Below are 22,861 nucleotides of genomic sequence, written 5' to 3'. Positions count from 1 at the left end.
AGTGAAAAGGATGAATGAAAACAGAAAAGCACCGCGTGCTTTTCTGTTTACAAACATCAAAATAGAGTGTCATAATGATGGCGGCTGCGCGAAAAGCAACCAGCCGCGCATCATACAGGGCTTACACATGGAGCTGTTAAGTGCCTTTTGCGTAGGCAAAACGCCGCGTTTTTTGCGTGCGCAAAAAGCACACTCGTGTGAATCCAGCCTTAGGGTATGTTCACACAGAGTGTTTTCAGCCATTTTTCAGGCCGTAAATGTCCCAAAAAATGGCTGAAAAATCGGAAACAGAACGCCTCCAAACATCTGCCCATTGATTTCAATGGGAAAAACAGCGTTCTGTTCTTGTCACTTCTTCAGCCATTTTTCGGAACAGTTTTTCATAGACGCTATAAAAAAACAGCTCCAAAAACGGCCGTTAAAAACGCAGCGAAAAACGCGACTTTGGTTAAAAAAACGTCTGAGAATCAGGAGCTGTTTTCCCTTGAAAACCGCTCCGTAACTTTAAGACTTTTTTTATTTTGTGTGTGCACATACCCTTAGGGTATGTTCACACGCTTAACATAATACGGCTGAAAATACAGAGCTGTTTTCAAGGGAAAACAGCTCCTGATTTTTAGCCGTTTTTTAATTAAACTTGCGTTTTTCACTGTGTTTTTTTATGGCCGTTCTTGCAGCTGTTTTTCTATTGAGTCAATAAAAAACGGATCCAAAAACAGCTCAAGAAGGGACATGCACTTATTTTTAGGGGGCGTTTTTAAAAAATGAGGCGTAAAAAAAACACCCCGTCGGAAGAGAACGCCATATTTTACATTGAAATCAATGGGCAGATGTTTGTAGGCGTTCTGCTTCCGATTTTTCTGCTGTTTTTCAGGACGTTTATGGCCCCAAAAACGTCTGAAAATAGCCCGTGTGAACATACCCTTATGCTATTATTGTCTGATTGGATATGCATATGACTTGTGAACCAGATCACTCTTTCTATTTTTTATTCTTGTTTGTTAATTTTCTTTGGTTTTGTTTACATATATATATATATATATATATATATATATATATATTCGGCTGATATTAACAGTTTATTACCATATACGTTTCCTTTATTGTAGTTTTGCTTTGTATATTACGGAATCCCTTTTATATACTGTATATGCCACCTCTGCATTTGTTATGGCTTGAATAACCTGCTACATTTTCTATGTTTGGAAGAAATGGGAGGTATATTTTTCTGCCTTTCTGTATTAATAAAAACTTTTGAAACTAAAGTTCAGTGTTTTTGTGGCTCCTTGAAAAAAATATCATATTGAAGGACAAGTGGAAGCTTATTATGTTATGGGCAGTATTTACTAGGTGCACCAAAAAGTGCAGCTTTGGAAGGGTATGTTCACACGGCCTATTTTCTGAAAAATCGGAAGAAGAAGTGCAGGTCACTTCTTAGGATGTTTTTGGAGCCATTTTTCATACTCTATAGAAAACAGCTCCAAAAACGTCCGTAAAAAACGCTGCGAAAATGGCTTCTTTTTTTTGAGTTTGCGTGTTAACATATCCTTATTCTGTCAGGTCTGTTTGCTAATATTAAGTCCAAAAGGGGCCCTTCCTTGTTCTGCACCAGTTGGGAAAGATAATTCTCTTTAGTTATTGAAAAAAATATATATTTTTGAGATTCACAGGTTTCAGTTTCTTAATTTATACTTTTGAAGTTGAAGTTCCTCATAATAACTACTCATAATAACTACCTCATTGGATTTCATCTATTTCCCCTATTAGTAGATTTTCTGTGGATTATCAGTATTTTTTCATTTTTTCATGTATTTCTACCCATAGAGATTCCACATGTTTTTTTCCCTCACATAATCTTTACCCGGGCTAGTTTCGGCCGTTTTTTGGGCCATAAAAATTGAAAAATTGGAAGCAGAACGCCTCCAAACATCTGCCCATTGATTTCAATGGGAAAAACTGTGCTCTGTTCCGACGGTGCGTTTTTTACAAACGGCCGCGTAAAAAAGGCTGCGAAAATTGTGCATGTCACTTAATAGACTCTATAGAAAAACATCTCCAACAACGGCCGTAAAAAAAGCAGAGAAAAACGCGAGTTGCTTAAAAATCGTCCGTAAATCAGGAGCTGTTTTCCCTTGAAAAAAGCTCTGTATTTTCAGACGATTTTTATTTTGTGTGTGCACATACCCTTATCGTCCCATAGTGTGGGCTACAGGCAGGACTTTACATAAAATAAAAGCCCTCCCCTTTGCCGTGTTTAACAATAATTTTTGAACAAACTGCAACCCTGTCAAGTCATAGCTAGTATCCAGCCATGTGTCAGTTTTCCCTACTATGTCGTCATACTTAACATGAATATCATGAATTTTACTTATTAGGCTTCTATCATGGGCCAGCATATAATTTAGAGCATATTGGTAATTTTTTATTTTAAACTTATCCTCATTAACTATTCTAACCTCTTCCTCCATCCACTCCCAGGTTTATTAATAAATCCCAGTTCTCTACACTATCTTGCCCTCTACATATGTAATTGTCGTCGTCCCCCAAGTCCCTAGTTTAAACACTCCAACCTCCTAGCCATCTTCTCCCCAAGCACAGTGTCATGCCCATGGCCGCGGGCCCTCAGGCTCACTCACCTCCTGACGGCCGCAGCCATGGGTCTGCGAGCGCTGGCCCCCATCTCCTCAGGAGATGTCAGCGCTCGCTTCCACTTCTCTCGGCCAGGTCCCGTAGGGTGCGCACGCACGCTCGTGCCTGTTCTTAAAGGGCCAGCGCGTGCACTTGAGTTAAAGTGGCAAATTAGCCCATTGGCACCCTGGATTATAAGAGGGGCCCAGCCCCTTCCTGCCTTGCCTGAGCTTTGTTGTCGTTACCCTAGTCTGTCTATGCAAATGGTCTCCTAGTGTCTTCCAGTTCCCAGTGTTTCCTGTTCCTGCTACCTGTAACCTGTATCCCGTGCTATCCTTGTCAAGTGCCGTATTTAGTTGGAGTCGTGCTGCGCTGAGTATCGTGCCTGTCCTGCTTCACGTCAGCCTCTATGCCTGCTGCCTAAGTCCCAGCCGAGCCTGTCTTGCTACTGTCTGAGCTACCACAGGTACACCTTTATGAACTGTAGACTGTGACCTGTGTCCTGTTGGCCAGCTGCCATACCGTCAAGGCGGTATGGCCCAGTGAGTTCACGTGCCAGACATGACAGTAAGATCAGGCCATGGACCCCGATGGTTGATCCAAGACCAAGATGACGTCACAAGAAATGCGGGCGGATATGCTAGACCTCCGGTCTCGACAGGACCATCTCCTCCAGGCATTGAACATTATTGCACATGAGCTGGAGGTGCAAACTGCCGTTCCTCCTACTACACCTCCTGGCAGTACAGATCCTCTGGCTACGCCTCCTGGCAGTGCTGATCCCCAATTTTCTTTGCTGCTACCTCACTTCCATGATGGAGACGTGAAGACGTGCCGTGGATTTTTTTTAACCAGTGCCAGATCCACTTTAGTCTGTATGCAAGGGCATTTTCAACTGATGGTGCAAGGGTCGCTTTCATCGTCTCTCTACTCACTGGCAGGGCCCTAGCATGGGCGAACCCTATTTGGGAGAAACAAGGACCTAAGACCTGTGACTTCCAGGGGTTCCTAGGGACATTTCACACAGTGTTTGAGGAGCCTGAATGAGTCTTGTCTGCAGCCGTCTCCTTGCTGAACCTATGCCAGGGAGACACTTCTGTGGGCGAGTACGCCATCCACTTCTGCACCCTGGCGGGACAATTGTCGTGGAACAATGAGGCCTTGGTAGCTACATTCTGGCAGGGACGGTCTACTGAGATTAAGGACGAGCTTGCCGCCCGAGATCTACCGTTTACCCTGGATGACCTCATGCTTCTGACCGCCCGGATTGATAGAAGGATCCGGGAACGGTTCCAAGAAGCTCGTCGGGAGGGAAGACTCCCTTGCCCGGTTCCTACTTTGCAGCAACCCCTGCTGTCGTCAGTTGCTGATCCTCCAAAGGAGTCTGTGAGGACAGACCAGTTTAAGCTGTCTACCCAGGAGAGACAACGCAGATGTACCTCGGGACTCTGTCTATATTGCGGCCTCGGAGGCCATCTTGTGCGCCTGTGCCCCCAAAAGCCCCAGAGCCTAGGGTTGGTGGGAGAGACAACCCTGGGTGAAGGACTTTTGTCTAAATTGTCCATTCCCGTAACCATAGTCTCCTGGACTGGAATTCTGGAGAGGTTCTCCAGTGGGGTTCCGAGTGTCTCAACCGCTGCCTGGTACAGATTAGTTCGGCTCAGCCTCCTCTGCCTCAGTCCTTGGCAGGATTGCCTTGTCATTATTCCATGTTCTCAGATGTCTTCAGCAAGTAGGAAGCGGAGACGCTGCCCACACACCGGGCGTATGGCTGTCCTATCAAGCTGATTCCTGATGCAATCAATCCCCGTGGTAGGGTATATCCTCTCTCCTTGCCAGAGACTCAGTCCATGTCCGCCTATGTTGAGGAGAACTTAGAGAGGGGCTTCATACGGAAGTCTTCTTCCCCGGCAAGAGCCGGATTGTTCTGTCAAGAAAAAGGATGGTTCTCTGCGTCCTTGCATTGACTACTGGGGTCTCAACCAGATCACGGTAAAAAGTCTATATCTGTTGCCATTGATTTCTGAACCGTTTGATCGCATACGAGACTATGAATATCTAGTAATGCCCTTCGGCCTGTGTAATGCTCCCGCGGTCTTCCAAGAGTTTGTTAATGACATCTTCCGTGACCTCCTCTATGTTTGTGTTGGGGTCTATCTTGATGACATCTTGATTTATTTCTCCAGATCCTATGACTCATCAGAGACATGTCCGTCAAGTTTTTCTGCGGTTAAGGGAGAATCGCCTGTACGCTAAGTTGGAGAAGTGCGTGTTTGAGAAAAATGCTCTACCCTTCCTGGGCTACATCATCTCAGATCGGGGCCTCAAGATGGATCCTGAGAAGGTGAAGGCTATCCTGGAAAGGCCACGCCCTCATGGCTTGAGGTCCATAGAGCGCTTCCTGGGATTTGCTCATTTCTACAGACAGTTCATTCCAAACTTCTTCTCACTGACATCTCCTATCTCTACCCTCACCAAGAAGGGCATGAACGCCAAGGTGTGGACTCCTGAGGCGGAATACGCATTTAATAGCCTGAAGAGTGCCTTCACGTCAGTCTCTATCCTCCATCATCCAGATGGAGGATAGAGGCTGGCGCACTCCTGTTCCAGAGAGATTCCAGGGGCAAGACTATGGTATGTGGCTATTACTCTAGACTCTTCTCTTCCGCAGAACGCAACTACTCGATTGGGGATCGGGAGTTACTGGCCATCAAATTGGCTCTGGAGGAGAGGAGACATCTACTAGAGGGCGCAGTTCATCCCATCTTGATATTCACGGACCACAAGAACCTCACCTATCTCCAAATGGCCCAACGACTCAATCCCCGTTAAGCCACGTATTCGCTGTTCTTTGCCCGGTTCCAGTTTGAGCTCCACTACCGTCCGGCCGACCAGAATGTGAGGGCTGATGCCTTGTCCAGGTCGTTTGAGACAAAGGACACTATGGAATCTCCACAGAATATCATTAATCCATCCTGCATCATCCCTGTCAACCCTCTGCAAGTTAGAGACATTCCCCCCGGGGAGGACTTTTGTGCATCTGGCAGACAGAAGAAGAATCCTCCACTGGGGACACTGTTCCAAACTGGCAGGTCACGCGGGTGTCTGTAAGACCCAAGACCTGATTGCTCGTCAGTTCTGGTGGCCCACGCTGCCCAAAGGCATCACAGACTTTGTCTCGTTCTGCACGGTATGCGCGGCTAACAAGGTTGCTCACTCCAAGCCTGCTGGCCTGCTCCAGCCGCTGCCTGTGCCCAATGCTCCCTGGCAACATATAGCAATGGACTTTGTCATGGACCTGCCTCCCTCTGCTGGATGCAGTATGGTCTTGGGTGGTGGTGGACCGATTCTCCAAGATGGCTCATTTTGTTCCACTAACCAGCCTACCTTCTGCTTCCTGACTGGCCAATCTTTTTATCCAACACATCTTCCGTCTGCACGGCTTGCCTCTGCATGTTGTGTCAGATCGGGGCGTTCAGTTCACATCAAAGTTCTGGAGAACTCTCTGCGGACTCCTCGGTGTGAAGTTGGACTTTTCCTCAGTCTACCATCCCAAGACCAATGGTCAAGTCAAGAGAATAAATCAGATTATGGAGAACTATCTTCGACACTTTATCTCCAGGCAGCATGATCACTGGGTGCAGCTGCTTCCTTTTGCGGAGTTCTCCTACAACAACCACACTAGCGAGTCCACCGCCTCCAGCCCATTCTTCATTGTCTACGGCCAACACCCACGAAAACCTCTCCCTGTTTCCACTACATCCCAGGTGCCAGCAGCTGACTCTGCATTCAGGGACTTTCTACAAATCTGGCAGCAGACCCGACCTTCTATTCTGCTGGCGGTCGACCGCATGAAAAGAAAGGCAGACACAAGAAAACGACAGCATCCCCAGTTTCTTCCTGGCACTAAAGGTCTGGGGGTCCTCTAAGAATATCCGGCTGAGGGTGCCATCGTACAAGTTTGCTCCCAGGTTCCTCGGACCCTTCGAGATTTTGCACCAAATCAACCCTGTTTTCTACAAACTTCAGCTGCCTCCTACCCTCAAGATCCCTAACTCCTTCCATGTCTCCCTTCTGAAACTTGTGGTCCTGCACTGCTACTCCAAGATTCCTAGTACTGAAGTGGCTCCCAGCGGTTCATCAGATACTTTTGAGGTTAAGGAGATCCTGGACACCAAGAGAGTGGGTGGAAGAACCTTTTATTTGGTGGATTGGAGGGGGTTTGGTCCTGAAGAGATGTCCTGGGAGCCAGAGGAGAACCTCAATGCTCCTACCCTTCTGAAGAAGTTTCTCTCTCGCATGGGCCCCAAGAGGGGGGGCGTTAGAGTGGGGATACTATCATGCCCATGGCCGGGGGCCATCAGGCTCACTCACCTCCTGACGGCCGCAGTCATGGGTCTGCGAGCGCTGGACCCCATCTCCTCCTCAGGATACGCCAGCACTCACTTCCGTTTCTCTTGGCCGGGTCCAGTAGGGTGTGCACACGCTTGTGCCCGCCCTTAAAGGGCCAGCACGTGCACCTGAGTTAAAGTGCCAAATTAGCCCATGAGCACCCTGGATTATAAGAGGGGCCCAGCCCCTTCCTGCCTTGCCTGAGCTTTGTTGTCGTTACCCTAGTCTGTCTATGCAAAAGGTCTCCTAAGTGTTTTCCAGTTCCCAGTGTTTCCCGTTCCTGCTACCTGTAACCTGTATCCCATGCTATCCTGGTCAAGTGCCGTTTTGAGTTGGAGTCGTGCTGCGCTGAGTACCACGCCTGTTCTGCTTCACCACGCCTGGTGCCTGCCTTCTGCCTAAGTCCCAGCAGAGCCTGTCCTGCAACTGTCTGAGCTACTACAGGTACACCTATACGAACTATGGACTGTGACCTGTGTCCTGTTGGCCATCTGCCATACCGTCAATGCGGTATGGCCCAGTGGGTCCATGTACCCAATGTGACACACCGCTTTACCCTTTCCATTCAGGTGCAGCCTATCCCTACCAAACAGCCTGTAGCCAACAAAGAAGTTGTCCCAGTTCTCCAAAAACCCAAAACCCTTTCTCTCTAGTGATTTTCGCTGCGTTTTTCGCAGCATTTCGTTGAGCGCCGCGGGCAAAAAACGCTGCAAAATACGCTTTCTCTGCCTCCCATTGATGTCAATGGGAGGTCAGAGACGTAAACGTCCGAAGATAGGGCATGTCCCTTCTTTTTCCCGCAAGCCGTTTTTTCAGCTCGCGGGGAAAAAAAAAAGCCTCTGCCGCCCATTGAAATCAATGGGAGGCATTTTCGGCCATATTTTTTTGGAGCGTTTTCCGATACGGTCTCTGCGTCAAAAAACGTGTGAGAAAACGTTGTAACTGACCCTTAGGTAGGGCTTATTCAGATGAACGGGATATACGTCCGTGCAACGTGCGGGATTTTCACGCGCGTCGCACGGACCTATATTAGTCTATGGGGCCGTGCAGACAGTTCCGTGATTTTTACGCAGCGCGAGTCCGCTGCGTAAAAGTCACGACATGTCCGTTCTTTGTGCGTATTTCGCGCATCACGCACCCATTGAAGTCAATGGGTGCGTGAAAATCACGCGCACCACACGGAAGCACTTCTGTGGGACATGCGTGATTCGCGCAACAGCAGTAAAACTATGAATGAAAACAGAAAAGCACCACGTGCTTTTCTGTTTACAAACATTCAAACGGAGTGTCATTATGATGGTGGCTCCGCGAAAAGCACGCAGCCGCGCATCATATGGTGATGACACACGGAGCTGTCAAGTGCATTTTGCGCGCGCAAAACGCCGCGGTTTTTGCACACGCTCGTGTGAATCCGGCCTTAGTCCCTGAAATCTTTTTTTTCTTTTCAATTTGGTTTTAGATATTTTCCTTTTTCCACAACAGAGGAAAAAAATAAAGCTTTCAGGGGAAAATTACAAAAAAAACACATGCTTATCCAATGGGCAACGCAGTGCCGGACAATATACATGACTTGCATAAAAAAAGGGGGGGAGTATAGAAAGCAAAAAGGGGAAAACAGGGAGGGGGAAGGAGAGGGATAATAAACAGCAATAACTGTGGCCATATCAATTATTCAACATGATCCAAATATAGGGCCATGGGTTAGTGAAAGAAATGTAAATTGCTATTCATTGAATCCCCGTTTGAAAAAGGTCTAGGAAAGGGGTGTGGGTTAGCGGAAAGGGCGTGACTTAAAATGCACTAAAATTGTCAAAATTAAGCCAACCAAGAGGTGGTATAAGGAAGAGAAAGAGTGTCTAATATGACTAGCAAGATGCACCAAATTTATCATACAACATGCACGACTGATTGATTTGGCACATTTTCTGCCTGCCTGGTCTAGTTTTAAGCTGTCTAAGTTTTAGACTGTAATAATAAATTTGCCTCACGTCAAATGTCAGGAACAGGTTAATTTCAATCCAGTCAAGTAACCATGTTAACAGATACTTAACTGTATATGCAAATTTAATACTAGAACAAACCCATGCCTCCCTTATACTTCATTTGAACCTTGAAACTTTATTGAATCAGCATTAAAGGGTGTACAATCGTTTTACGCAACTAAATATGCCTGAAAATATGCCATGCGAACATGGCCTTTAGCACAAAAACAAAAGCAAAAACTGCAATACTAAAGATGGGAAGTAATGGTGTTTATTATGCACAAAGACACATTCACACAGAATGCTCAAGGGAAAGATGAGGTTGTACACTTTCATAACTGCTGATATAAAGGCAAGCTGAGCATTGTAATAAGAGAAGTCCTACCATGGCAGAAAAATATAGAGAGCGAGTTAGAAAATATGTCCCTTTGAATGGTCACCATATCTATATTTCGCTCAAATTTTTATTGTGACTAAATAGTTACAATATTGCAACAAATTCATAGCTTCTTTACATCTATTTAGCATACAGTTTCAACCCTTCTAGCATACTTTAGAGAGACTGTCCCCTCTGAAACCCCCCTAAACGACAAAAATCCTTAAATAGCAAGATGCAGATACCAAATCTGCAACTTTTATCTTTCTACTCACTTGCATTTCCCTGCAAATGGGCCGGTCGCTGCATACTAATGCATAGATAGGGCTATTAAAGCTCGACGATATATTGGAGAGGACTACTTAAGACTCGTCATCCACATGCAGCACACGGTCCGTTTGCAAGCTTACAGCAGGGAAATGCAAAAAATTGCAGATTCTGAATCAGCATCTTTTAAGCTATTTGTGGATTACTGCAGTTAAGGGGGTTTCGGGAATGACAGATTTCGGGGAGTAACATTAGTACAGATATTCATAGCTGATGAGCTAATATTGTATATGTAAGCACATGTTTGCCTTGGATCCTAAAACAAAACATATGAGAGATAAAAGACTTAATAAAAACACAAACCGTTTATTATTTGGAACTCAAGAAGTTTTGATTGGTGGGGGTCTGAACACTGAAAGCCCCACCACTCGCAAAAACTAAGCGGAAGAAGTGCTCGTGCGAGCGCTGAGCCGCTTCATTTCTGTTCGACTTTTTCCGGAAAGCCGATGTATTGGAGTACGGGCTCATAAACTTTCTATTGAGTCCATACACCGCTAGATTAATTTCAGGAAAAAGCCAAACAAATGAAGTGGCTGAGCGCTCACACGAGCACTTTGCCGCTTCGTTTTAGTGAGTGGTGGGGGTCTCAGTGCTCGGACCCCCACCAATCAAAACTTCTGACATGTCACTATGACATGTCAGAAGTTTGGACATTTACTTACGCTTTAGTCTTAATTTTCAACTAATAATGCAATCAGGGGATTAAAGGGTATTGGAGGTTTCTCATCATGTAAAAAATTGGAGGCACTTGTAGGTGCAGGCTATGGACACTGTATTTACACATGTGCCACACGGATCCATGATAGCTCTGTGTGCATGAGGTATTAGAAAACAATCCAGTGTAAAGTCTTGTTCAGACAGTGTAGTTTTGGGGGATTACAGGATTGAATCCAATATATAAGCTTTCTAGATTTTTCCTGTTTAGGACCCAATTCTATTGTTTACTTAAAGGTGTGGTCTTATGAAGATATTCCATCCATATGCCCTAATATATTAGGTCATATGGACATCATAGAGGTGGGTCTACACCAGCTAATAGCACTGATCGATCCTTAGGGGTCTCCCAAATGTTATGCCAATGAACCTTTCAATTCAAAAAAGGCTGGTGACAGGTGCACTCAAACACAGACCTACGAGAAGGCAATTTTCCCACCTCTTTGAAGAAGCCAACAGGTGAACTGCCTGGTGACCTAACGGCGAGATCTATTTGTCTTCGCTCTGAGGTCTACTGGTAAATTGCGATCTACTATTTGCCCATCATTGCTGTACATAAATAGGTACTCTACGTCCACAGCCTGTCCATACAGTATCCTGCACGGACATATACTACGAGACAATTTTTTTTAAAAAGAAAGCAAAACACATAAAACACATATTGCACTGTGGAGATAAATAATTCTTGAAAAGTTAATTAGCAATTTTATTTTAATTTTTCGAAGCTACCTTAGTTTTCAAAGACCACCCTAAGGCACCCTAAAATCTCCCAAGATTTACGACAAACGTATGGCCCTGATCACATATATCAGGTTCATAGAATCTATGCATATATTCAATGTACTGTATATTTCGGAATACTGTAATGTCCGTTGTTTTTTTGTAATGGAGCTTATATTATCCAATAATAGCCATTACAGGATGCACTGAATATCTTATCTATTACAGGTCTGTCTCCCCTGTGTCCCTTTGAATCTTTTTCTTTTGTAGATTTTGGATATTTTGCCCAAGTTTTTGTAGCTGTCGCTGTTGTTGTTGTGACATCAGATCAGCCTGAGACTCCAGTTTGTGCTGCTGCTCCTGGTACTTCCTGCAAGCATTCTGATATGTCAGAAAAAGATTCCTGCAATGAAGAGGAAGACAACTAAGTATTGGTATGGTGCAAAGAATAGACTAGGAACTACTGATGCTAATAGCTCATTTTAACTCTGAGTTGTTATCAAAAGATCTGCCTCTCACCACCTCCTGATATTAGTTAGTGAGAAATACATGACTCACCATAGTCTGGTACACTGTCATTCCAGCATATGACCCTTTACTGCTCCATTAAAGAGGACCTGTCACCTGCCCAAAAACCTGTAGCTGACATCTCAGTTAGACTGCAGGCGCCTGCTGCTTTTTATTCTTTTCTTCAACCCCCCCCCCCCCCATTTCTGAGATATCGAGGCCCTGAGTTTTGGTTACACGCCCACTTGACAGTCAAAGGCCTTATTTTCATATCTTACACCAGAACTCAGGGCCCCGATATCTCAGAAACGGTGGGGAAGGGGGGGGGGGGGGGGGTTGAAGAAAATAATAAAAAGCGGCAGAATCTGTGAGGCATCTGCAATCTAACTGAGATGTCAGCTGCAGTTTTTTGGGCAGGTGACAGGTTCCCTCTAAAGAGTATTTATAAAATCATAAAATTACAAATGAATATAAGTGCTGAAGTTGTCCTCTTCTTTTTAGTCGTTATGCCTATCTCGGCTATTCTTCCAAGCTATGTAAACTAAAAAGGAAATGTAAGAGAGAATCGTGTGACCTACAACTGTGTTCTATGCTTCTGGCTGTGAGGAGAAACTGGTTACATTGAGTTTGATGCAAACAGCAAAAAGCCAACTACTCCACATTCCTTATACACAAAGGGAAGTCCATTTGGACATGGGGACTTACTCTTGGTCAGATATTGCTTCTTGAACTTCACTCAAGGAGATTGGAGATTCAACAACTTGGGTTCGCTCAGCTCAAAGTGTATACCACATATTTTGCTTCAATTTAGGCAATGTTATGTTCTGTTACAAAATATGGGCCTGTAGTTGGCTAGATTGATTGTCACCATCTAAGTCCTGTTTTGTAAAGGGCATACATTTCTCTGCTTTCTAATGTGGGAGATGCAGGTATTGTCTGCCCATGATAAAAAGCTATGTACACCTCTGCAACAATTTGTTTTTTTTATTATTGCTCCAAATGCACCTAAAATAAACAAGTAAGCAGCTTTGCAGATAGTTTTAATTAAATGATTCTACCATTTTTTGGCTACAGCTCCAGCGCCCCCATGGTAACAGACTACAAGCAAACCTTGTGTAGCTCGATCCTGAAAAGCATACTTCCGTTCCCCTGTCCCCTACTTCTTATAGGTTAGCAAGAAGTAGGAGACAGATGGAAGGGAGTATGACGGCAGGGTTATACTACATAGGATTTAATGTCGAACTCTACAGTTTTTTTAAACTAATGAACACATGAGAATCTATCATTATACACACAAAAAAAAAGAATGGTCTTTTTTTGTTCCCAGGCACATTAAAGATATCCATGAGAATTCTTCAATTAGATTTGCCTTTAGAAACCTTTGGTTTTATTCACACTGCTATATTACAGCGGTTTGTGAAAGCTGTGTATTTAGCAAAAAAAAAACTATCCCATCGTGGCAAAGCAGGAAAACCTTTCACCCCAAATAAACCTTTGAGACAGTTCCCATTTTTGGAACTAAAAATATGGCTCTGCTATAGAGCTCTGGAGGCAATGTCTGGTCATTCTCCCGTCGCTCCGGCGAAGGAACTGCGGGAGTAAGTGACGGCACAGCGTGATCTCGCGAGATCACGCTGTGCAGTGACTAAAGCTGGACATGAATGGAGAGAAGTGTATGATGCTGATTGGTCAGTGTTATACACTCTTCTTTACAATGCCCACTTGGTTAAATTTAAAAAAACGCCCAGTTGGGCTTTTACAAAAAAGGTACATAAATGTTAAAATGATCATAACTTTGTCACTAATATATTTTTTTATTTTTTTTAAAAGTGACACAGTAGACAACACAGCGCCTCTTAGATGAGGTAGGAGATAGGGAAGTATGAAACAGGTGACAGAGCCTCTTTAAGCTCTGTGATTCCAGAGGAGTCCTCTCCATTATATCAAAGTCTTTTAAGCTATTTAATGATTACACCGTAGTTTAGGTGGGGTTTCGGAGGTGACAGATTCTCATTAACCCCTTCCCAATATTTGATGTATCCATATGCCAAAGTCGGGTAGGGGAAGTATGGAATGGACTCACGGAACCTGATCCATACGATGCCGCTGTCGGCTGTTTGTTACAGCTGACACTTCAGAGTAACGAGCGGGATCGCTCGTTTAACTCGTTAAATGCCGTGGTCAATAGTGACCGTGGCGTTTAAATCATTAGAAAGAGGGGGGCGACCCTCTCTAACAACTGATCGCGCCCCCCGCAATGCAATCGCGGGGTGGCGATGGTTGCTATGGCTGCCTGGGGGCCTCCGGCAGGGCTTAAAAAAAGCCTGTCAGAATCACGATATACTGCAATACATTAGTATTGCAGTATATAGTGCAAGCGATCTAATGATCGCTGGTTGAAGTCCCCTAGGGGGACTAATAAAAAAAAGTAAAAATTAGTTAAATAAAGTTTTTTTATGTAAAAAAAATATTACAAGTTAAAAAAAAAATGGTTCCCATTTTCCACCTAGAGCATAGTAAAAAAACAAATAAATAAACATAATTGGTATTGCCGCATCCATAAATGTCTTAACTATAACAATATATCATTATTTAACCCGCACGGTGAACACCGTAACAAAAAATTCAATTGTAAACACCAGAATCTCTATTTTTTGGTCACCTCATCTCCCACAAAAAATGAAATAAAAAGTTATCAAAACCTTGCATGTACCCCAAAATTGTATCATTAAAAACTGCAGCTTATCCCGCAAAAAATAAGCTCTCATACCACTTAATCAACGGAAAAATAAAAAAGTCTCAGAATTTGGCGACACAAAATGCATTTTATTTTTTACACTTAGGTTTTTACTTGTAATAGTAGTAAAATATAGAAAAAAAACTATTTATATTTGGTATCGCCGTAATGGTATTTGCTGTTTTAATTGCACAGTGAATTCGGTAAAAACTAAGCGCAAATATTTTTTCCCGTTTCCCAGTACATTGTATGGCACAATAAATGGTGCGACGAAAAACTACAACTCGTCTCGCAAAAATCAAACCCTCATAGGACTATATCGACGGAAAAATAAAAAAGTTATGGCTTTTGGAAGGTAGGGAGGAAAAACGAAAATGAAAATCTGAAAAATGGCTGCGGCGGGAAGGAGTTAAAGGGGTTTTCCAGTCTTTAAAAAATGTGTGCGAATAGTTTAACTATAGTAAGATTCGCCACTATTGTACGGTCTGTGGCTGAAATGCCTCTGTAATCATGTCTCGCTTGCAGTCATATGACCATGCTCTTGGTGTTTATCTCCTGCTTGTGTGACGTTCTGCACACTGAACACGTGGTTATCTCCCCTCTCCCAATAACAGGGGTTAGCAACCTTCGGCACTGCAGCTGTTCTGAAACTACAATTCCCAGCATGCCCTAAAAGCCTTTGGCTGGAATAGTAAAGCATTTGACGGTCAGGGCATGTTGGGAGCTGTAGTTCCACAACAGATTTAGTGCCGAATGTTGCTGACCCCTTTAGTATGGCACTTCACACATCACATTTATCACTAACACCTAATTGCCAACAAGGCAAAACATAACTTTTATTGGATATAAATTAAAAACAACCACACATATTTAAAATGGCAATGCGGTCTGGTAGTACAGGTAGTGATTCCATTTCAGTTTATGAAAGTTTGTGGCAGAATCTGTGCAGTATCTCCACTGATTTCTATCTTAAAATTGCGGCAGCAGTCCGCTTATATTAGATTAACAGCAGACCATAGCCGCAATTTCAAGATAGAAATCAGTGTACCTACCGTACAGATTCTGCCACAAAAGTATATAAACTGAAACGGAATCACTATCTGTACTAACAGACTGCATTGTCATTTTAAATATGTGTGGTTGTTTATAATTTATATCCAATAAAATTTATGTTTGAGTTGCACAACTACTATCTATTAGGTTTCTGGGAAAAGGGGTTTCATTTTGGCTTGTTTGCAAATAGGTGTTAGTGATAATTTAAGCACGCCAGCTACCTGGGTCCACTATTTGCGCCTGTACATTCACACATCACATGTCTCTTATCTCCACTGCGCTTCCCCTTTCTCCCTGTCTGTGGGGGGATCGTGTTTCATATGCTGGGCAGCAGATAGTGCAGAGCCTAGCAGCAGAAATGTGTCTCAGTATTAGATAGTAATTACAGCATTACATTATGCCTTGTAATAGGGGAGGATGCAGGCAGTTGTAAATATAGACAATGGCTGTGAGAGTGGAGTGGAATCATGGGAACTGTAGTCCTTTACAAAATCCCTCCCACAGCAAGCCCTAGCAAAATGAAAACAACTGTGCTGAACACAACATAATGAAAAATAACTACTTTTGAGAGCACCATCTGGTGACCCCTGCTTTGGAGAAAACAATTGATCTCAGCCTATTCCTGGTGGAGAGAGTTTGGATCTTATGTCTAAAAAACCATTTAGCAATGCGTATCACATGTTCCCATACCCATTTCCCATTCTCTGTTTTGGGGGGTGGAACTATTTTACTTTCGGTCACAGAATAAAGGCTAAAATCAACCCTGCTAATAGACAGAAGAGGGTAGGCTGCTTTCATCCTTATACAGGCAAGAGATTTAACATGATACCAATCTCAATGCACAGACGAAACTCTATGATCATCTGTATACCTATGAGCTTTGAAGAAATCTTTGATCATCTGTGCAGACTTGGTATTCTCAGCACAGACTTTACAGGATAATTTGTCCACTTCTGAGATGAGACTTTCAATTCTTACTTTCATTTCACTGCTCCTGAAATGAAAAGACATATAGAACAGCTCTATACAAAGGAAGACATTTATTTATCCTCTCCATCCTAACCCACTGTCTCATTAATCATGTAGTAATTGTAACTACTGCAAATCCTTGAATGAAGTGCTGCATGTGTAAGTTGTAAGTAGAAATATACATTTGACAAACTTCTGACATGTCATAGTGACATGTCAGAAGTTTTGTTTTTTTGTTTGGTGGGGTCTGAGCACAGAGACCCCCACCAATCTCTAGAACGAAGCAGCTGAAGTTCTCTGTGAGTGTTCAGCTGCTTCGTTTCTGTTCGGCTTTTTCCGGAAAGCCGATGTATCAGAGTATGGGCTCATAGACTTTCTATTGAGTCCGTACACCAATACACTTATTTCCGGAAGCAGCCAAACAGACACGAAGCGGCTGAGTGCTCACACGAACGCATCAGCTGGTTTGTTTTAGCGATTGGTGGGGGTCTCCGTGCTCGGACCCCCACCAATTCAAACTTCTGACATGTCACTATGACATGTCAGAAGTTTGTCAAACGTTTAGCTACACAGGATTTGAACATTGAGTATAATCCATACTTCAGCAATATTACAATAACAGCATAAAAATAGTGTATGTACCTGTAAACTTTTCATTTTTGGTTTCAAATAGAAAATATATGCAAATTCACAATGTATAATACTTACTGTCAGAGTAATTAATCTAATAACTGTTAGATTTATATTGTATTAATATTAATAAAATGACTGCATTATATTATTTGAGATATGTATTAGATATGTTTTTAATCTTCTCTTAAATGAATATGTTGCCTATCATCTAAGATAGGGTAAAGATTACATCATCTGGCATTCCAAACTGATGAGTACCAGGATTCATATATATTAGGAAGAAAGTCATTACCTTATATGGAAGTATTTTTGGGTGTATACCTATATGTACTTGGCATAATCTGGTTAATATGTGTTAAGTGAGAGCATGAACCTATAAATAATGGCTCCGTCCACAGCCATTTTAGATTTCTGTACATCAAACCATTGTATGTGCAATCTCTCCCGATCTGTCATTTTTGTAAATATGAATGAATCCTGGACAAATTCTGTTATGGAGAAAAGGAACTCAAGAGTGATGGAGTTTATTTTCACATTACCTATATCCTATGTTCAGGGGCGTAACTAGGAAAGACTGGGCCCCATAGCAAACTTTTGACTGGGGCCCCCCTCCCCTGGGTGTCACACAACCCCCCCCTTGTAGATAGTGCCTTTTTTACAGCCCCCCCCCTGTAGATAACGCCATACAGCCCACCTGTAGATAACGCCATACAGCCCCCTCTGTAGATAGCGCCATACATCCCCCTGTAGATAACGCCATACATCCCCCTGTAGATAACGCCATACATCCCCCTGTAGATAACGCCATACAGCCCCTTCTGTAGATAGTGCCATACATCCCCCTGTAGATAACGCCATACAGCCCCCTGTAGATAACGCCATACAGCCCCCTTTGTAGATATCTACAAAGGGGGCTGTATGGCGTTATCTACAGTGGGGGCTGTATGGAGTTATCTACAGGGGGGTCTGTATGGCGTTCTCTACAGATGGGGCTGTATGGCGTTATCTACAGAGGGGCTGTATGGCGTTCTCTACAGGGGGGCTGAATGGCGTTATCTACAGAGGGGGCTGTATGGCGCTAACGCCATACAGCCCCCACTGTAGAGAACGCCATACAGCCCCCCCTGTAGAGAACGCCATACAGCCCCCCCTGTAGGGAACACCATACAGCCCCCCCTGTAGGGAACGCCATACAGCGTTCCCCCTCCCAAAAAAATGTGACCTACAGTGTGTCCTACAAAAGACATGTATCCCCTATCCACAGGATAGGGGATACATGTGTGATCGCTGGCAGCGATAGGGAGAACGGGGGACTGAAAGTCCCCTGAAGTTCTCCATGACTAACCTCTGACTTCCGGCATCTGCGCAGCTTACTAAAAATGAAAGGAGCGCTGGTCACGCATGCGCACAAGTGCGACCGGCGCTCCATTCATTTCTACGGAGCTGCTGACACAGACCCGAGGTTTGTGATGGAGAACTTCAGGGGACTTTCGGTCCCCCGTTCTCCCTATCAATGCCAGTGATCACACATGTATCCCCTATCCTGTGGATAGGGGATACATGTCTTTTGTTTAATGGCAGAGCGGGGAGATACCTCCCTGCTCTGCTGTAGTCGTGTTCAGTGGCGACGCGCTGTAGCAGCCATAGCGGCTGCTAGCGTAGCCTCCGTCCATGGTGGGGGCCCGTGCCGGCGGGCGACATGGGCCCCCTCATGCCGCAGGCCCCGTAGCAGCCGCTACAGCTGCTACGGCGGTAGTTACGCTACTGCCTATGGTTTTCTTCCTGTTGTCCCTTTTTTACTCGTATCTTCCCCACTGTTACTTGAGCGCTGCACGCTTGTTGCCAAGTGGAATCTGTATCCAGCTCTAACAGACGCTGGATACGGATTCTAGGGAAAGCAGATGTATCTTGGGAGGCGCAGAAAGAGTGTGTGATCCCGGTGCCATCTGCAGTTAGCATACAATAGCAGTTGCTGCTGGAAACAAGCTCACTTATCGCCTGATCTGCTCATTTATGTGGCCAATAAAATGGTCGCTAGTTGGCATCACAACTCCCTGTGTAAACAGGGTGATGCGCTGCCGAAAAAATGGAAATGTATGGGGACGAACAATCGTAATAATGATCGCTCATCCCCATACATGATCATTGCTCCTCGTTGACCGGCGCTCGTTTTCATGGCCCGTATCGGGCTGTAAAAGGACTTTACTCTCTCTATTTATTTTTCTTCCCCTTTTTTTGGGAGTTTGTTTGGATGAGCTGGAGGATTGGATGAGCTGCTGAGCAAGTTCACAAGCAGACGCGTCAACTAAGGGAACTGCTTTGGACATAGTTCCCTTACTTCAGTCAAAATCAGGAAGTGACCGCCCATTTGCACAGGCAGCCACGGTAGAATGAACATCTATGGCTGGAAGAGGACCATGGGGATAACTCTGGACAGGAGTAAGGTAGAAAGACAGTTAATATAATGTTTTAATTGTATTTTCAATTAGATTTTTTTTGGCGAGCCAAACTTTGCAGGTACACTTAAACTGACAACATATAACGAAATACTAAACAAAAGACTGATACAATACAGACACAAAAATGGAACAAATTGTAAACATAAAAAGATCAGCATTGTGCATTCGTATTTTCATACGAAAGTGTGAAGGAGCCCTAAGGCCTTATTTTAACAAGTGTATAATATCCGTGCTAATCCCTATTCCAGATGTAACACCCAGACTTCCTACTCCCCAACGATTCTACTGATTTGATATAGGACATAGGGATCTATAGTGAAAAACATAATATTGGCTTATACGCGCGGTATGGATATGGATACAAAATGCACTTGTGTGGAAGTGGCCTTAAAGTGTAACTAAACGTTCGACAAACTTCTGACATGTCATAGTGCATGTCAGAAGTTTGGATTGGTGGGTGTCCGAGAACTGAGACCCCACCAATCACTAAAACGAAGCAGCAGAAGTGCTCTTGTGAGCGCTCAGCAGCTTCGTGTCTGTTCGGCTTTTTCCGGAAATTAACGTAACGGAGTACGGGCTCAATAGAAAGTCTATGAGCCCGTACTCCGATTCATCGGCTTTCTGGAAACCACCAAACAGACACAAAGCGGCTGAGCGGTCACACGAGCACTTCTGCTGCTTCGTTTTAGCTATTGGTGAGGGTCTCAGTGCTCGGTCCCCCACCAATCAAAACTTCTGACGTCTCTATGACATGTCAGAAGTTTGTTGAACGTTTAGTTACACTTTAAACTGGCATAGGCAGTAGGTGTATGATGGATCAGTCGATTAATCCGATTTATTTATATGGGACTCTAAGTTATGCCAAAGTACATCATTCTTTATCAGTTCCGTCAAAATAATTTTTTTTTTATTTTTTTATCTTTTTAATAAACAGATTTTTATTGATCCAGTATACATCTAATCATTACATACAGCAATGAAACATTGCAAACAAAGCATTGGGATAAGGATCACATTTTTTACAGAAAAAAAAAAGGAAACATACAAACAAACAAACAAAACTCTAGATCCAGACATGACAAATTGACCACATATTCGACTAAGGTAATGATAAGAGTATGTCGGAGTTAGTAGAGTCAGTCCATTGATCCCATAAGGAAATACGAGCGTAGGACCCTTGAATAGAGGCTAAAGCGCTTTCCATAACACAATTATTGTTAACATATAAAATCACTTCACTCATACTAGGCACTTTTGTAGATTTCCAGTATTTTGCAATCAATTTTTTTGCAGACAGCAATACATGAAAAAGTATGTTTCTGACACCCGGAGAGAAATCCACCAATCCCACATGCAGTAGGGCTAGAGCAGGGGCGAGCTGAATGTCAACCCCTAAAAGAGATCGTAAGAAATGTTCTACTTGCTGCCAAAAGCTGGACAATACTGTACACTCCCAGAAAATATGGAGGATGGTACCCATAGAAGTGAGGCACCTCCAGCACCTATCTGATGATGTTGGATATATTCGCGACAAACGACTAGGAGTGTAATACCACCTATACATTATTTTCCTAGACGCTTCCAAATGTGTAGCGCACTTAGAGAGAGAGCAAGCTAGATTGAAAGTGGCTTCCCAATCCTGCGTACTTATAGGGATTCCCAGATATCTCTCCCAATGCCCCAGACAAGGAAATTCCTCCCGAAGCAAACCCTCACACAATACCTTATAAATTTTTGATATCCCTTTGCATGTTTTATCCAGATTAGTGAATGACAATTCAAAAGGCGTTTTAGGGGAATCAATCAGAGGAGGCAATGTACTCAACAAGTGACGTATTCTAAGGAATTTATAGAAGTCCCTACGGGGTATGTTGTACTTCAGACATATACAGTGAAGGAAATAAGTATTTGATCCCTTGCTGATTTTGTAAGTTTGCCCACTGTCAAAGACATGAACAGTCTAGAATTTTTAGGCTAGGTTAATTTTACCAGTGAGAGATAGATTATATATAAAAAAAAAAAAAAGAAAATCACATTGTCAAAATTATATATATTTATTTGCATTGTGCACAGAGAAATAAGTATTTGATCCCTTTGGCAAACAAGACTTAATACTTGGTGGCAAAACCCTTGTTGGCAAGCACAGCAGTCAGACATTTTTAGTAGTTGATGATGAGGTTTGCACACATGTTAGATGGAATTTTGGCCGACTCCTCTTTGCAGATCATCTGTAAATCATTAAGATTTCGAGGCTGTCGCTTGGCAACTCGGATCTTCAGCTCCCTCCATAATTTTTCGATGGGATTAAGGTCTGGAGACTGGCTAGGCCACTCCATGACCTTAATGTGCTTCTTTTTGAGCCACTCCTTTGTTGCCTTGGCTGTATGTTTCGGGTAATTGTCATGCTGGAAGACCCAGCCACGAGCCATTTTTAATGTCCTGGTGGAGGGAAGGAGGTTGTCACTCAGGATTTGACGGTACATGGCTCCATCCATTCTCCCATTGATGCGGTGAAGTAGTCCTGTGCCCTTAGCAGAGAAACAACCCGAAAACATAATGTTTCCACCTCCATGCTTGACAGTGGGGACGGTGTTGTTTGGGTCATAGGCAGCATTTCTCTTCCTCCAAAAACGGCGAGTTGAGTTAATGCCAAAGAGCTCAATTTTAGTCTCATCTGACCACAGCACCTTCTCCCAATCACTCTCAGAATCATCCAGATGTTCATTTGCAAACTTCAGACGGGCCTGTACATGTGCCTTCTTGAGCAGGGGGACCTTGCGGGCACTGCAGGATTTTAATCCATTACGGCGTAATGTGTTACCAATGGTTTTCTTGGTGACTGTGGTCCCAGCTGCCTTGAGATCATTAACAAGTTCCCCCCGTGTAGTTTTCGGCTGAGCTCTCACCTTCCTCAGGATCAAGGATACCCCACGAGGTGAGATTTTGCATGGACCCCAGATCAATGTCGATTGACAGTCATTTTGTATGTCTTCCATTTTCTTACTATTGCACCAACAGTTGTCTCCTTCTCACCCAGCATCTTACTTATGGTTTTGTAGCCCATTCCAGCCTTGTGCAGGTCTATGATCTTGTCCGTGACATCCTTAGAAAGCTCTTTGGTCTTGCCCATGTTGTAGAGGTTAGAGTCAGACTGATTAATTGAGTCTGTGGACAGGAGTCTTTTATACAGGTGACCATGTAAGACAGCTGTCTTTAATGCAGGCACCAAGTTGATTTGGAGCGTGTAACTGGTCTGGAGGAGGCTGAACTCTTAATGGTTGGTAGGGGATCAAATACTTATTTCTCTGTGCACAATGCAAATAAATATATATAATTTTGACAATGTGATTTTCTTTTTTTTTTT

General features: G+C 43.7%; 1 protein-coding gene across 1 annotated transcript in view; it reads right to left on the bottom strand.

Annotated features, from left to right (window-relative positions):
• Positions 1-9,166: 9,166 nt before the first annotated feature.
• Positions 9,167-22,861, bottom strand: part of USHBP1 (USH1 protein network component harmonin binding protein 1) — a 186,082-nt gene continuing 172,387 nt past the window's right edge. Inside the window, exons 14-15 of the mRNA XM_075825295.1 lie at positions 16,308-16,430; positions 9,167-11,542 (exon numbers count right to left, since the gene is read on the bottom strand). Of these exons, the coding sequence (XP_075681410.1) occupies positions 11,362-11,542; positions 16,308-16,430 (304 nt within the window). The 3' untranslated portion in view covers positions 9,167-11,361. The remainder of the gene's footprint in view (positions 11,543-16,307; positions 16,431-22,861) is intronic.

This window comes from Rhinoderma darwinii, chromosome 1 (genome assembly GCF_050947455.1).
Source record: "Rhinoderma darwinii isolate aRhiDar2 chromosome 1, aRhiDar2.hap1, whole genome shotgun sequence".
NCBI lineage: Eukaryota > Metazoa > Chordata > Amphibia > Anura > Rhinodermatidae > Rhinoderma > Rhinoderma darwinii.
This window is presented reverse-complemented; position numbering and strand designations above follow the sequence as displayed.